We start from the raw sequence: 17,832 nt of genomic DNA, 5'->3' as shown, positions 1-17,832 counted from the left end.
TATTATATTCCAGACACAGTGCGAAATGCTCTACACATGTTACATCATTTAACCACCATTAAAAAATGCCCTCAGAAGTTTGACCTTTTATTCTGCTGATGAGAAAATTGAGACTTAAGGAGCTAAATGTATTTATCCAAGTTCTAAGTACCAATCAGTTGGAGAGTCTGAACTCAAACACTGGACTGTCTGATTCCACAGTGCATGCTCTTGCCATAAGGCCATATTGTGGGTTCAAATGATACAGGATATCAGGGAACTATATTCAATATTCTGTGATAAACCAGAATGGAAAAGAATATGAAAAAGAATATATATGTATAACTGAGTCATTTTGCTGTACAGCAGAAATTAACACAACATTGTAAATCAACTATACTTCAATAACTTTTTTTTTTAAATGATACAGAATGTTGGAGAGGGGGAAATTTTCCCCTCTAACCTCTTGAGTTCTTGTGACTGGATTAACAATAAAATTTACACAAGACAGATTAACATGAGAAAAAGAAATTTTAATTTATGCACAGGGATGTCCCACAGAAATAGGATCTAAGAAGTGGCCAAAGCGGGCAGCTTTTTGTACTTTTTAGACAAAGAAACAATAAATTTGTGAGGAATTGAGAGGACAAAGAAATTTAGGTGTGGGGTGCCCATTAGTAAAGAATATAACAGAGTTTGGGCTTGGGGTAGTAAATTAAAGAAATAACAAGGTTTGTTTATATAGGCTTCTCCCTTCTAGGCACAAATTCTCTCTCTTTGTCAATAAGGGTGTCCCTTCTACCTCTGGATGCAGGCTGGTACATCCTTTCATGTGAAAGTGAAAGGGAGTGTACCTTTCACACAAAAGCTTTATTTCCTGTTTTCAGGGAGACAGGAGGATCAGAGTGTCCCTCTTGTGTTGGCTGTTTCTTAAGTAACTTTAATTCATAATAATCGATATGCCACTGGCACACATTTTGGGTTGGCCTACTCTGGGCCCCAACAAGGTTTAAGTTGCAGATCAATGTATGTCTATTAACTGGGTAATGCATCAATCAGTGATGGCAGGAAGTTGCAGGGACAAAAGATTCCTGTCCGCTCCAACAGAGATCTATTGAAAGCTCTCTGCTTTCTCTTTTCTCAGTCCTTCAGAGGTAATTAGATACTAAATGCAGAGGTTCTGTACTCATGGAAAATTAGTGGCAATTTCTGAGAAGGTAATAAATTACTTAAGCTTTTAATTGAATACTGCTTTTGCTGGTGGGAAGAAAACTGGAAAATACAAGAGAGTCTTTGATAATCTTCATCTTCCCAAAGAATGAAATCTAATTGTAGGAAATTATTAAGGCAGCTGGTTTATGTTGTTAGGTTTGGATGGGGGAGAATGTAAAGGAGGAAGTAGTAACATTTGTAAACCAACTGATGAAAGGACATGTTAACACCTAATGCTAAGCCATCATCTAGCATCAAAATAGACAAATGTTATTAAAACAAACTGATATATAGTTGGTTTTGATTTATTTTCAATTGACTCATTTAGTCACTAGGTCCTTTATATGGAAAGTGTGGTCCCTCATGGGGAGCTTCTTAGAAATGCACACTCCCAGGCCTACGAGTCAGAGCTGCACTTTAGTAGGATCCCAGTGGTTTGCATGCACACTTGAATTTCAGAAGCTCATTCTGTTTATTCACTACCAAGCACCAACTAGTCTCAAGTTTATAAGAAATACAGTGTGTCATTAACTTCTAAGGACTTTATTTCTGCTTATTCATAGACAGCTGAAAAACAGCTATCTTATTTTTCAAATTCCTTGGAACTACATAATCTGACAATTTATTCACAAATAAAATGCACTTTTTTACTTCAAGATATCTTTTCATAGTAATTAATTTTCATGCAACACCTGGAGGATAGGATTTGGAACAGTAAAATTCCAAAATTCCCCCGAAAAAGGAATGAAAAATCTTGTTCAGGAAGATTTATGGAAAATGGGTAGGAATAGTTATTTGAGAGTGGCCAAATTCATTGTCAGGATTTTCAGCTGAGAGCCTGTCTGATGGAGGCTGATTTGATTTCCAAACAAGTGCCACCTCCTAATTGAACTATCAGTCTGAGCAAGGACACCAGCCGAGTACATCAGTTTATCTATTGGAGAGAAAAATCAATGACTGCTCAAAAATCATGCACCAGCAGCATGCGGTATGTTGAATACATTAAACTGCCTTCTGATATTTATATCAGAACCCCTTGATATTTATAAATCAAGCTGTTGATTGTTAGTCCAAATTAAGACTTCAAATTCAACCAACATTAAATCTCTTACTTTACAGCCATTTCTGAGATATTGTGCATGTTTATATGTGTTGTTTGGGATTTTAGATCTTTGGATACTTCTCCTCTGAAGAAGATTCTCTTACTTCGCAAATGGATGAAGAAAATTTGGTTTTCCTCGTTTCTAGAAAACAACGAGTTGTAATTTCAGGTGATAATTTAAATTTCCCTAACAGATTAATGTAGGTTTTAATATTTTCTCAAAAATAAATATTGGGACTATAACATTTCCATTAAACCATTTTTCATCTTATTTACTTGATCAATACTTTATAACAAGAAAGGGGAGTGACAGTTTCGAATGCAATATCAGAAGAAACTTGCAGTTGAGTTGGAAATATCATTGCTCTGAAGGACACTAAGTAAGGTATGTTAGGGAGGGAAATTCCCATTTTCCTGAAGAGGTTCAGATCTTAAGTTAAAGCTCTCTACAATGTCACCTCAATAATGCATGCTTTGGTACCAAATGGATCATATTTTTAAAAATAAATATTCTTAAAATTGAATTTTCAAGTTTTCACTTATTAGAACTCTTTCCCATGTCCTCACCCTTAATTATCTTATGGAGGTTTAACCCTACACCTCTAAAACTGTAAATTTGTGCCAATCACAGAGGAGTGTTACCTCAGATTAAGAGGTCTCCAGTTTACATATGTCATTTGTTTTAAAATTTGAAACTGGACCCCAGGAACTCATTTCCCTCTCCACTATTGACAACTTGGGTTTTCTTTCCTTTCTTCCCTACAGGGAGGAAGAAGTCCAAGGTGAGGAAAGGCAAACCCTGGAATCTGCCCCGTCCTCCAGCATTTCATAGCAAATTCTGAGACGAAAGACATAGTCTAGGTCAAATCTGGTGTTCCTTAAAAGAAAAAAAAAAAAAACCTAGTCCTTTGTGAGCAAAACCCACCCTTGTTTTTGACCCTTCCTTAGCCCAACCATAGGCCTCACCAGAGCCTAACCTCTGGGTCCCTCCATGGGAACTATCATCAAAGAACAGAAGCAAGGGAGCTATCCCTGCTTCTGTCATCACTGAGTGAAGAGTGGCCAGTGAGTAAGGGAAATATGTTGCTGGCATCCTAAATTAGAAATTTGAAAGCATCTTTATAGATAGCAGTTGGGTTCTGTAACTTGTTTATTCACTCAGCAAATAATCGTTAAGGTCTACTTTGTGGGCCAAGTAACTTTCTAAGTGCTGGGGATACAGCAATGAACAAACAATCATAAATCCCTGACGTCATGGAGTCTACATTCTAATGGGGAGGGATAGACAATAAAAAAATCAAACAAGTAAATTAAGTGCTACAGAAAAAATAATAAAGTAGGCAGCCTGTGGAGAAAAATAAAACAGGAATGTGGGAAGAAGTTGGTTTGGAGAGATTTTAAATAGGGTAGTTGGGGAAAACCTGAAGGAGATATGAGAGCGAACCACACACTTCATGCTGGAGTGGAGTGGTAGGGGGACAGTAGTAGAAGATGAGGTTAGAGAGGCAACAGTGGCATAGGCACAGATGTCCAAGGACTTGTGGACATGCTAAAGACTTCTTAGTGAGACAGAAAGCTGTGAGAAGGCTGCAGAGAGGAGAGAGGCCTGGCCTGAGTTACCCTTCAAATGTTCTGGCTTCTGTGATAAAAGTGGTCTATAGTGGGGAAGGAGTTGAAGCAGAGAGAATGATGGTGGCTTGGAATAAAATAATATTCTGTGCCTGTTTTTTCATTATTGACCCCTCCAAGGAATCTTTTGGACCTTCTTTTCTAATCTCATCCCAAATCCCCTCTCAACCTCCTTCCCCCTGACCCCTAGACATTTTAATACCTCAGATATACTGTATATCGGTCTATGTACTGTATGTATATCCGAGCTTTTGCCACAGAGAGTAAAACTCATTCACACACCACCGCCACCGCCACCCCCTGCCCAAGAACCAGTTTGTACCCCTTTGGGAGCAATAATTTCTCTGTTGAGAATGCATGAATTAGGGGGATAATACTGGAGTGTGAGATTTGTCCACTTGCTTTTCCTCTCTAAGAATTTACAATTATAAAAACTTGATTTAAATCATCCTGGGAAGAGGCCCAGTATGTGTGGCTTTATCATTCAGCACATAGGCAAAGAAACTTGAAAGTGTTTTTTTCAAAATGCATAAAGTAAAAAAAAGAAAAAAAAAGCCTTAAAAACAGTATTAAAGTAGTTTTATTCTTTTGTACTGGAAAGCCTGAGATAGTATTAGGTTTTTATTCTGTGTAAATCACATGGTGATAGTTCAAAGAAAGAGCTCCTGAGATGTGAAGATCTTAAAATAGAAATGATTCTAAAAGACATTTGGAAAACTCATTCTCTGAAATGTACACGTGGAGGTGGGATGGGGTATGATCTTACATTTTCTCTGGGAATTCATGCACCATGTTTAGTTGGAAAGCACTATAACGTCAGATTACTATCTCTAAGGATAATTAAAAAGCAATAGTTGTTCATTTTTTGGTTTTATTCCACTTTAATTTTTAAGTAACTAAAGCCTTTCTAGCAAAAAGTTGGTTGCTTCCTTTCTCTTTTTTTTAAATAAAACTAACAAGTGACTTTTAGGATCTTTACTGCTAGGAGTTGAAACGAGTGTTGTGCCATCAACAGGTAGTAGAAGACGCGATGTGATTAAGTGCATTGTCAAGATTCCTCAGTTGGATTTACTAGTAACAGCTTCTCAGAAAGGATTGATAACAGTCTTTAATAGCCAGGTAATTTGAAAGCTTGGATTCCTTCCTCCCTCCTTTCTTCCTTCCTTCCTCTCTTTTGTTTTGTCTATGCATTATGCCTATGTATCAGATGCAGCAGAAACCATAGCCATATTTCAGTTATTCCAAAAAAAAAAACAACCAAGTATTACTAAAACGAGGAGCTCGCTGAACCCCACAGCAGTTTTTGAGGTTTTGGTAACTGCATTTGACATTGTTCCTTGGGGTGTCATATTGAACCATGTGGCATCAGCATAATTAAGGATGATCCTGGATAATTTCTCAGATAACATCATAAACACTCACAAGCCAAGTGATTTTGTCATAATACTACCAAGTAATAAAAGGTCCCAACAAGAACCTTGTACTTGAAGTTAAAAACAAGGCTCAAATTCTAGCTCCTCTATTTTAACAGCCTAGATGTTAAGTAGGGAACTTAATGAGCCAACTTGTATATTTTCACGTCTCTTTTTTTCATATCTGTAAAATGAAGACAATGGGATCAGTCTCCTCTCCCTCAGAGGACTGTAGTGAATTTCAAATGAGATAATGAATGTTGGAAACATTTTAAGGCATTGCTATTATTGTCATTTCTTTCTAAATTTATGTTTTGGACTTCTATTTTCAAAATATGAGAGATTTTCATGGAATGTAAGATGATATCATCTATATCATATTTCACCATGAAAATAAATGTTTGGTGTTAAATATCAAAAAAATTGGTCCAATTATTAGTTTATTTCCAAGTAGAGGCAAGCTTTATACAAATAAAATATATTTAAAATAATCATCACATGATTAAAATTTCAACAATAATTTTCAGCCTTTCAGTGATTTCCATCATAGGCAGCCAGATCGTGTCAGAGAGGGTGGCCTGCACCCAGAGGTGCAGCAGGAGATTCTGAGCATGGGCGTGGAGACTGGCTTTGCCTCCACACTGCCAGCTGTGCATGTTACTTTTTATATCCAGGCCCCAGTTCCTCCTCATCCAAACCAGAGAATATCCCTCCCTACGTAGTTGTGCTGTTTACATAAGTTAATCAACATAAAGCACTTAACATCATTGTAAGCACTTAGTAAATGTTGGCAATTACAATTATGAACAAATAATGTGAAAATAAAAATGGATTTGCCTCATTGAAGTGTGAAAACCTTCCTTGATCACTCTTTTCTCGATGCATTAATTCCCTTCTCATTTTTTACCTTTATTTCCTCAAAAATAGAACTAACATGGTATCTAAAGAAAAACAGTGAGGAGGAAAATTATGATCTTCATAATGAAATAGTTCAGGATTATGTGAAATAAGTGAGAGGGCATTATCATATTTCCAGATATGTCTCTCTCTCTCTCTCTCTCTCTCTCCCTCTCTCTCCCTCACACTCACACACACACTCACTCACACATGCTTATAGGCGGACACATGTGTACTCACGAACATGCAGATGCTCACCACCTGTTTCTATTTAAAGATTTGGTACTCCAGGAATAAATAGTATTTTGAATGCTGCATGCCTTAAAAATAGGATGGTACATTCTGTGAGAAAAGTAATTTGGCAGGGTAGGTCACAGGAATAATTTATTAAAAGATAGCCGTTAATAATGCAAAATATCTTACACCCACAGTTTAGGCTCTATCTGAGGTAGAATAAATACATTTAAGGATTTTCATGGTGCTCGCTGGAGGGCTTGGTGATGTAGACTGTAAATGTCATTAATGAAAGTTCCTACAAAAAGGCTAGATTTAGAAAATTCAGAAGATATATAAGGATTATAAAAATTTTAGAGCAGATAAGAGAATTTTAAACAAGTGACTTCCACTAAAGATAGAGATAGAGAAATAGAGGAGGAATTTCTTTGAGCCCTTTATTTTTTCCATCTAGAAAAAAGTCCCGGTTGGAAAAGCATTTTTGAACTCTTCAGATGAAAGACAGTCTGTGATGACCAGAACTAGCAGTTTTAGTAATCTCGATTTACTTTTTCTCCTTTTCACATGAGCCATCCTTCTGGGCAGCCATTTTCTAGACTTTCCCCAAGACCATTAGAGCATGCAAAAGAAACTAGGTCATTAATATATTTCAGACACTAACCTTTACCTTGGGAGCATTTAACATGCTTTAAGGGTATAAGAGGCTGCTCAAGTAATACATACTAGCTCTGCTTGGATAAATCTATGATTCTCAGCCAGCATAGTACTTAGGATATGATATTCATTCAATACATATTTATTGAATAAAAGAGAAAGCCCACTGGATAGAATGTTCTTAAATCTCAGTAACTTGAGAGATAACTCAAATGAAAAGTTTTTTTTTTCTGTATCAATCTATATCCATATTGACCTGTTTACCGTTCTTGCCATTGCTGTTAGTATTATTTTGCAGTCCCAATTTCTGTTATCAAAGGTTGCTCTGAATAGCTAAAGAATGTGAGGCAGTTTGCAAATAGAAGGAACAAATAACTAATAAAGTTTAAGCCTAAGAGCATAGTGACCAGGCTTAAAGACAAGCCACGGAAACATAAACTTGCCCAAAGCAAACAGTGCATTATTTTACAGAGCTAGATTACAGCTAGATTTTTCAGAGGCAGAAGGAACAAGGAGACTAACAGAAGGTAGAAATGACAAGTGAGGTTAACCAAGGAGGTACCGTGTTGCTTTAGAGCCAGCATTTTCATCTTTAATTGTAGTGCCAGCTGGGGATCATTATTCTCTTCCTTTTTCTTATAGATGAGAGTTCAGACCAGCACCAATGTTACAGTAAGTACTTTAAAAAAATTCCTAATTAAGTTAAACTGATTGATGATGGTTCCTCCATAACTAATCAAAATCTCAATGAAGAGCCTGAATACACTCTGAGAATAAGAGGTTCTCATAGACTGTAGCTTTATCTTTATTGACTAGGATCCAAACTAAAGCTTGAGCAACAGCAAAGAGGACACAGACCTTGCTTTCTTAGTTAATTTGATGGTAGAGAATTGCTTGGAAGCTGACTATTCCTTGGAAGCTTCAATTTAAAATCTTCGCCTGTTTTTCTAAGTGCTCACTATTGAGGAAAGTGAAAGACAGACAAAACCCATGTTGTGAGAACAAGGAAATAGCCAGTGAAAATTATTTGAAAACATTTTATTCTAAACTTGAAAACAGCATTAAAAAGCTTGAGTGCAATATTGTAATTTATTTAATCCATATTGCTGACTGGAACAGTAATCTTGTGGCAGATATTGTAAAGCTATGGTGAATTGCTCTCAGAATCCCACCGTGGCTTTATGAGAGATAGAGAAGGATTGACTTTCACCCTGCTTGTATGCACTGAAATGCACTGAGGGTGCCAAGCAGAGGAGTCTCTGAGCCTCCATTTCTTAAACTTTCTTAAAATTCCTAACGGGTTTTACAGAAGGTTCAAGGGCATGCCTGAAACACAGGCAGCAGTTTCTGGCACAGAAGACACTCACGAGTGGGAGCCATTGTTCTCGTAAAGTAGTGTGTTGTCAGAGATATTATGGATCCTAGCCATGCCAATCTTGTGACTTTAGGAAAGCACAAGGCAGACTCACTGACCTCAACTTGATCACTGACCAGATGACCACCAAGGTCTTTTCCAGCTAAAAAATTTAAGCATGAGGACAGGGCCAGAAAACTCACTTAATCGGTGCCCTAAATCTAGTCCCACTGAGCTCCTGTGCAGAAGTGTTCTCATGTAAAAGAACAGTGCATAAAGATGACTGCTTGGTCAGTGGCTGTGTGCTTCCAGAGAGCTGTGCCAGGCTCTAGCTGTGTCATTCTCCAGATGATGGTTCTGAGAAACTCAGGCTGAGGGTGAAAGGGAAAAAGATGGAAGCTTCTTCTCAGGACATTGAAGAAGAGACCTTGTGTGGCTCCTCTGCAAATAAGGGGGCAAAATGGGGCTTTTAATGTAAGTAATCTGCTCTTTTAGTAGCCACCATTGTGTGATAAAACAAAACACAATATACTCCAAAACACAACATGCCAATCCTATGCTTTTCTATCAGGATACCTCCTGGATTACAGGTTGTGATTACCTCTCTCAGCTGAAACGAATTGTTGCTACTACTGAAAGGACCATTATTGTCTGGGATCATAAAGCTCAAGGGAGCAGCCAGGTACTGTGCCAAGAGATACTCAAAGAAATTGGATTGTCTTTTCCATACTGGGAGGAAATGAGCAACACACTTTCTCTATTGAACATCAGTTTCCTCATATATAAAATGAGGGAGTTTAACTAAGATAATCAAGTCCAGCATCAATATTCTGTGAGTCTTAATTAAAAGGGAACATTCTTTCCATTTAGTGTATGTTTAATTTGTTTTGTTTTTGAGAGAGAATGATTAGTTCCTTTCTTCTTTTATACCTTTCTCTGAATCCACGTATTATCTTTTTGGTTATACTCATGTTAACCAGTTCAAAGCCTTTCTCTTCAGTCCAGCTTCATTTGGCAAGAAAACTACTAAAATCAAATGCATAATCCTGGCAAAAAATCGAATGGGCAGATGTTAATGTTAATCTCCTCAGTTAGTGATATGTCACCACTTAACCAATTTACAATATTTATTGAGCATCTGTAGACATATAGAAGTAATGAACATGTTCCCTACACTCAAACAAAACTCAGTCTTGAAGATTCTCACAAACAAACATAATATATAATATAATGGTATAGCAAAAAAGTAAAGTAAAAAAGAACAGGTACTCAGGGAGAGGAGCAATCACTAAGCATTGGGGTTATTATAAAAACGTCCTCAGGAAGCAGGCTGACTTTGAAGGACATGTAGGATTAACAAATAATTTAACCTTCCTCTGTGCCATACTAGTCTCAGTAAAATAGTAAACTTCCTATTCTTGTCTACAATATTGGCCAACTAATTATACCAAGATGATTTTAAAGAAGGCAGCTGTTTGCTTAATGTATTTTATTATGTGATGTGTCACTATCTCATGTCGTATAGTTTGATTGCAACTTCTTTTCCTTCCCGCTCTCTCCTGTTTTCACTCTTGCTTTTCAATCTCATAGAAGCCTCCAGTTCATTGAAAGCATCTTCTTCCACTCTTCAGTACCCCTGCTTCTTCCCTCTTTCCCTTCTCACATTACCTCCTGGATGGATCATCTCTTAAATCTCTGTCCTTCAAAACTTGAATCTCGGATAGATGCTATAGCCCTTCTTTGCTCCTTTGCAGTGACTAAGCACTGCTAGAGAAAAACTCAGAGCCACACTATTTGTCATCACTACAAATTCAGGGTCTGCAGACTCACCTGAGCACTCAGGGGCATTTATCAATCTCTTTCTGATTCTTGCCAACTCACTTTCCCACTCCTGGCAAGTATTCCAAATTCCATTATTCTTCTCAAGCCCTTTCCCTTTCGACAGGTGAACTTCTTCCTGTTTCTGAGAATACTGAGTCTGAAAGGCTTGTCCTCTTTCAAATTCCAGCCCTCCACCTACAGCTTTAACTAACAATACAACACTACTTCCTTTCTTTCTTCCTTCCTCTCTCTAAAGACAAAATATCTGACACTCCCTGTATCTGACACCCCCCCATCCCCTCCTGCCTTGTCCAGGACAAGACTCCATAGCCTTTTCCCTTTCTATCTTTTTTGACATTAATCTCTTCTCCTAGGATCCTTCTTTTCAACCTCTTCTGAATCTTCCTCTCAACCAATTCAGGTCCCAGATCCAAGGTCACCTTCCCTGACCATGGGACCCAAAATGACCTCTTAAGTCACTCTTTATCACAGCGCTCTGGCTTATGTTTTTAAGTGCACATCCCATTATCTGGAATTATCTGTTTAATTCATCTGTCTCCCCCGATTAGGACAGTAGCTCCACAAAGTCAGAAATTTTTGTTCATCACCATAAGCCCATGCCTAGAATGGTTCTTGCCATGTTGCAGGTGCTCAATAAATATTTGTTGAAAGACTGAATGAACCTCTAAATATGCTCAAGTCTCACTCATTCTATAGGAAACAAAACAAATTTAAAAATTTTTAAATACTTTTTTCTTCTCCTTAGGTAGAAATTAAGCTCCAGGAAAACAATGGCCATATAGCTTAGTGAACCCAGTTCAATAGTACAGAGTCAGCTTGATAAATGCTTGCTGAATATTTTTGGATAAATGTAGACGTTAGGATATTTTTCTCCTTGTAAAGTAATTGGGACTTTGATATTAGATTTTCCTATTTACCATCCATTTTAATTTCAATGGTCTTTTAACACCTGAACTTTTTAATGCTTCCTGTTAATATTGCCTTACGAATTCAAGAAAGGAATGTTCACAGTAATACATCAGAAAATCTCATTATTTATTGAGCTAGAGACAGGTACTTCACACTTTTTCCCCACAAAACACCCAAAAGCACAATGTTGGGCTCAAAGTGAGAAGTTCATTCGTTAACTTCTACTTAGTTAACTTTGTTTCTTTCAAGTTCCTTTAACAGTGGGAATATCTAAAATGAGAAACATCAGAAAGTAAAATCTTATCAAATAATAAGAGCAATATTTAAATTTAATATTTAGATATTTAGAGCAACACGATAACTTATTAAAAGTGTTCTTCTGTTTCTAGGAAAACTATTTTGTCATAAAACCTATGGATCATTGCCTCCTCTGTGTGTGTGTAGTGTCTCTGCCTGACCAGCTCTGCCAAGATGACATCCTCTTGGGGGACGACGGTGGTTTTGTGAACAAATTCACAGTAAATAGTGATGACTTTGGACTCAAGCAGGCAAAATCCAAAAAAAAATTACAATATCAGGTGTTAGACTCAAAGAACTTTAAAAGGTAAGGGTATTACGGGAATAATCCAATTGTTTTACTATAGACATTGTTCAAGTATTTATGTAGTGAAAATAATATGCCAGACCCCATGGTAGAGATTTTAAATACAAAGCTGAAAAAGAAATGTTTTTTACCTCAAGGAACTTCTGGTATAATAGGGAAGACAGACAGGAAAATTAGCAACTGAAATTCCTATTTTAAGTGCTACTGACAATGAAAATCTATAGGTACTTGAATGAATTCAGTGAAAAATTAAATCATGAATAAAATATAAAAGACATACATGGCTGTTTACTAGTACTTAAATATGGAAGACAATTCTAAACATAAAAGCAATGGATACAGAATTCAAAGAAAAAGTTTGATAGATTTGACTATACACATCAAAAGATAACATTTGAAAGTAAATAACAAACTGGGATAAATATATATAACAAATATGACAGACAGTTGGTTAATAATCTTTAATAGGTTTTAGAATTCAATTAAAAAACAATAATTTCTCAAGATAAAAACTGACAAAGACGATGAACAGTTAATTCACCCACATGCCCACACAGCAGTCAATAAACATTTCAAACTGATCATCAGGCAAGAATGCTAAGAACAGTTTCCAACTGATGAGGTTATGGGTGATTTCTATTGTCTGCTTTATAATTGTAGTGTTTTTGAAGTTTTTAGAGTAAGGCATATATTACTTTTATTAGCAGAAATACAAGTTTTATACTAAATACAACCTTTTTATTAATCAAAGAAGTACAACTTATAATCATATACAACTTCTCACATAAAATTAGAACAGATTAAAAATGAGTATGATGTTGTGAGATGGGCATTCTCGCATACTGCTGGTGGTGGAAGTATGAGTTGAATCCCTTCTGGAAAGCAATTTGGGCAGATGCATCAGGTGTCTTAATAAACATTTATACATTGAGACCTGTGATCTACATGTGTTTAAAAATATAAGTATGATTATCACAGCATTATTTCTAATAATAAAATATCTAGTGTCCAACAATAGGGGAATGATTAACTTAAATAAGTAATCATTTAAATAAATAATTCAGGTATTATATAAATGTGTGATATAATATAAATTCTACAAATATAATTACATATTTTATAAATATGTCCATACATGTGTAATACATTTATATGTAAATTTCATTTTTTGTCAGAGTCCTAAAAAATATTTAAGGCATTAAGGGCATTCAGTAAATCATAGTATAACCATATTAGAGAATGCCATACATCTCCATTAAATTATATTTTGAAAGATATTTAATAATATGGAAAATGTTCATAATATAATATTAAGTAAAAAACTTCTTATTTTTTTATGTACATTGAATCCAGTTTTATTTATGTATACGTGTCAGTATGTATATGTGTCCATTTGTATGTCTGCGTATTTCTACTTAGAAAGAAAAATATTGAATGTAAATATCCCAAAATGTTAATGATGATTCTCTTTGGAACTTCAGAGAAGTGATTTTTCTTTTCTTCTCTATGGTTTTCTACTTCCTAAATTTTGTACAAACAAAATTTTCCTTTTAGAATAAGAAAAAAACTTTGAAAAATACAGGATTATATTTTGTTATTAATATAGCAAATATTTTATTCCAGAGATAGAATATGTAATTCAAAGCTCATTACATCTATTGCTACAACGGAATTAAGACTAGCCCATTGCTGAAACCCTAAGAATGACACAATGTTTATCTGGCTCCATTTTCCATCCTTCATATATTAGCAGTATTACTTAGTTCCACCAAAGTATTAAACTCTGATGCGGGAGTTTCCCAGTATGTGATGTGCTGCTCTATTTACTATCAAGCACTTTATTCCAATTATGATAGGCTCTTAGAATAGATGCTGAGACATGAATCTTCTCTTTACTGAGATGTGCATCACATGTCAGAAAATTCCATGGCCTGTTTTCCATCTCTGCTTCCATTAGACAGATATATTAGAAATGAGATTGGGGGAATTTGAGGAATGTGAGTACAGTTAAATGAATGCTAATTCATACTGGTTCTTTTGTAGATGATTTAATCATGCAGCTGATCATTATATACATGACAAATTATTTGAGACTAAAGTGTATATATATATATATATATATAAGCCGAGTGTTGAAGCAAAACATTGTAGAAATTAAAGAAAGAATTAGCCAGTATCCAGAGTTCAAAATTTAACACAATCTGGCATGGAAAAAAGAAATCTCCCCCGACTCCCACTCTGTTTAATCCAATATTGTCAAACTTTCCTGCCTTGAGTTATAAATATGTCTATTTCTCAACTACAATCTAAGGAACTTGGTGATAAGGATTTTACCTTAATCATCTTTATGTCCTTGGTACCTGGGATACAATAAGTGCTCAATAAGTGTTTGTGGACGAGGAAACAAATACACTATAAAATATGAGTAAATAAAATACCATGAAGATGGCTTCTTCCAGGTTAAGACAAGAAGAATTTTATGGCAGTTTTGGCCTCTAGTGCTAAACCTCTCCCTCAAATGTCCTGTGTACTGATGAGCAAGCCTTTGACAAAGACTTTGAAGGCTGTCCTAGCCTCAGCTTTACCAGTGATCTGGGTTAGAAATTTCCTAGTTCTTCAGTTTTGAATGTATTCATGGGAAATATGAAAATGAATTGACTCATACAAGATAAAAAACAATATAAAACACAGTCCTCCATTTGCATGATCAGAATTTTTTCAGTAGGGTAAGGATGATCATGTCAATATTGGATTGGGTTTCTTCTAGATTATTCCTCTAATTCTGAATCTATAGCTCAAAATCTGATGATAAACTTTTATTTTTTCATTTAAAATATGATGACGATCATATAGTTAAACAATTGAAAGTATAATGCATAGGATAGTGTTACACATGTAGGCTTTACCACAGCTCAGAGCTGTGATTTGGTTAAAGTAAAAGTGAAATACCAAAGAGAAACTCAACATGATGTGTTTGTGAGTCTAACATAACCCCCTTTTTTTCTTGTAATTCTCAGTGTTAAAAGGAAGCTACATAATGACTGGGTTATGAAAATTAGATACATTTCAGCCCTAAATTGCTTTGGATCCTGCTCTGCAGACAGTGTTCATTCATTAGTTTTGGAATCCTTGAAGAGACTTGAGGATAATTTGTAAGTACAATTGTTTATATGCATAAACATTCTGTGACTTTCAGGTGTTTTCCTGAAACCCATGGCAGCCTTGAAGCTTTTAAACTGGTTTTTAGACATCTCAGATGTTAAGTATTCCATTTGTTCAACAAGATTAATTAGATTTTCAGGAGGAAGTTGAAGTTACTCATGCAAATCTGAACATGATGTGTCCTCCTAGAAGCAGTTTTGCTCCTTTGTTTTTTATTGCTATATTCTATTAAAGTAAATCAATATTGGTGTAGCTATATTTTCCAAATAGTGTTCTATTGGTAAAACTTTATACTTTAAAAATCATTCTTACAGGTCAATTGACTAGTCAATAGCCTGTGAGTATCTGTAGAACAACCATCATGTTCCATGTGTAATAAATACACCAAATGGCTTTCTTATAGACAGATGAGTTTGAATAGTGTGTAGTCTTATTTTCTACCTAGTTAAATATTTATTAATAGTTATACTGATATATAGCAAGGGTATACGAATATATAGTAACTATAAAACAGCTGTTATATTTTTTTTAAGAGAGATACATTCTACAGCATGGATAAACCTCAAAAACATTATGCTAAGTGACAGAAGCCAGACACAAAACACTGCATATTGAATAATCCCATTTGTAGGAAATGCCCAGAAAAGAAAAGTTTATAGAAATAGAAAGTAGATTAGTGGATGCCTGGGGCTGGTGATGGCAGCAAGGACCCCAAGTTGGCACAAGGGAGCTAAAGGGAAGCTTTAGGGTCCTTGCTTTAGGGAACTTGGTGTCCTTGCTTTAGGGAAGGCTAAAGAAGAAGGAAATCACATGATCACATCAACAGATGCAGAAAAAGCACTTGACAAAATCCAGCACCCATTCCTGATAAAAACTCTCAATCTAGACACAGACATTATACCAGTTACAGGAAAACAACTCAAAATGGATCATAGACCCAAAGATAAAATACAAAGCTGTAAAACTGGAAGAAAATATGATATTGGGTTTGGCAATGACTTTTAAGATACCACTCCATGAGAGAAATCATTGATAAACTGGACTTCGTTCAAATTAAAAACTCTGCTCTGAAAAAGACACTGTCAAGAGAACAAAAAGACAAGCCATAGACTAGGAGAAAATATTTGCAAAACACATATCTGATAAAGGGCAGTCATTGAAAATATACAAACAACTCTTAAAACTCAACACTAAAACAACCTGATTAAAAAAATGGGCAAAAGATCTGAGCAGACACATCACCAAAGAAGGTATACAGATGGCAATAAGTATATGAAAAGATGTTTCACATTCTACATCATTAGAGATGTGGAAACTAAAATCACAATGAGATATCATTACACACCTACTAGAATGTCCAAAATCCAAAACACTGACAACCTCAAATGCTGACAAGAATGTGGAACAATAGGAACTCTCATTCAGTGCTGGTGGGAATGCAAAGTGGGTACAGCCACCTTGGAAGACAGTTTGGCGGTTTCTCACAAAACTAAACATACTTGCCATATGATCCAGCACTAAAAAGCACTAAAAGCACTAAAAAGAAATAAGCTATCCATGAAAAGACATGGAGGAACCTTAAATGCATATTACGAAGTAAAAGAAGCCAATCTGAAAAGGTTACATACTGCATGGTTCTAACTGTATGACATTCTGGAAAAGGCAAAACTGTGGATAGGCAATTAAAAATCAGTGATTGCTGGGATGCGGGGGGAGGGAGGGTTGAATAGACAGGGCACAGAGGATTTTTAGGGCCTTGAAAATACTCTGTATGATACTATAATGGTGGACACATGTCATTATACATTTGTCCAAACCCACAGAATGTACAGCACCAAGAGTGAACCCTAATGTAAACTGTGGACTTTGTGCGATTATTATGTGTCAATGTGTAGATTCATCAATTCTAACAAATGTACCACTCTGGTGAGAGATGTAGATAATGGGGGAAGTTATGCATATGTGGGAGGGCAGGAGCATACGGAAAATCTCTGTAATTTCCACTCAATTTTTCTGTGAACCTAAAACTGCTTTTAAAAAATTGTCTATTAAAAAAATGCACTGAGCCACAAATTAGAATCCGATTTGCTGCAACAAGAAGCGAAAGATCTTCTTTAAACTTTGTTTTAAGGATGAAACTGGAGGGCATTATGCTAAGTGAAATAAACCAGACAGAGAAAGACAAATACTGCATGGTATCACTTATATGTGAAATCCAAAAAAAAGTAGAACTCATAGAAACAAAGTGTAGAACAGTCATCACCAGGGAAAGGGTTCCCTTTCCATAGGGAAAGGTTCATAAAAGTTTGGTAAACTTTCATATAGGTTTTTATAAAACCTATAAAATGTCTGAGGATCTAATGTAAAACGTAGTGACTATAGTTAACACTGTATTGTATAATTGAAATTTGCTAAGAAAGTAGAATGTAAATGTTCACACCAAAAAAAAAAAATAAACATGTGAGATGATGAATGTGTTGATTAAGGGGCATCCTTTCACAATGTGTATATATATCAACTCATGTTATACAGTTTCAACATCTTACGATTATATATCAAAACTGAAAAAATGGGATAAAATACAACAAAACACTATGGGTAAAAACTTAAAACTGCAAAACCCTTACCTAGTGATTCAATTCCATTCTTAAAACTTACTTTCTCAATTGTAATCATTTTCTTCTGAATTTGTTTTTCTGTTTAAAGAATCAGTGAGTTGAAATGAGACAGTGTCTTGCTTTCTTTTTCTCTTTGCATTTAGGGTACAACTTTAAAAAGTTCTGGGAAAAATGGTAGAGAGACAAATATGACCCCCTAACAAAACACAAGTGATAGATACCTC

General features: G+C 35.6%; 1 protein-coding gene across 1 annotated transcript in view; it reads left to right on the top strand.

The window, feature by feature from the left end:
• Positions 1 to 17,832, top strand: part of WDR64 (WD repeat domain 64) — a 153,624-nt gene that overhangs the window by 26,214 nt on the left and 109,578 nt on the right. Inside the window, exons 3-8 of the mRNA XM_060142078.1 lie at positions 2,360 to 2,462; positions 4,938 to 5,041; positions 7,762 to 7,791; positions 9,045 to 9,155; positions 11,614 to 11,828; positions 14,846 to 14,980. Of these exons, the coding sequence (XP_059998061.1) occupies positions 2,360 to 2,462; positions 4,938 to 5,041; positions 7,762 to 7,791; positions 9,045 to 9,155; positions 11,614 to 11,828; positions 14,846 to 14,980 (698 nt within the window). The remainder of the gene's footprint in view (positions 1 to 2,359; positions 2,463 to 4,937; positions 5,042 to 7,761; positions 7,792 to 9,044; positions 9,156 to 11,613; positions 11,829 to 14,845; positions 14,981 to 17,832) is intronic.

Source organism: Lagenorhynchus albirostris, chromosome 2 (assembly GCF_949774975.1).
Source record: "Lagenorhynchus albirostris chromosome 2, mLagAlb1.1, whole genome shotgun sequence".
NCBI lineage: Eukaryota > Metazoa > Chordata > Mammalia > Artiodactyla > Delphinidae > Lagenorhynchus > Lagenorhynchus albirostris.
The sequence above is the reverse complement of the archived record's forward strand: the minus strand, read 5'-3'. Positions and strand labels throughout refer to the sequence as shown.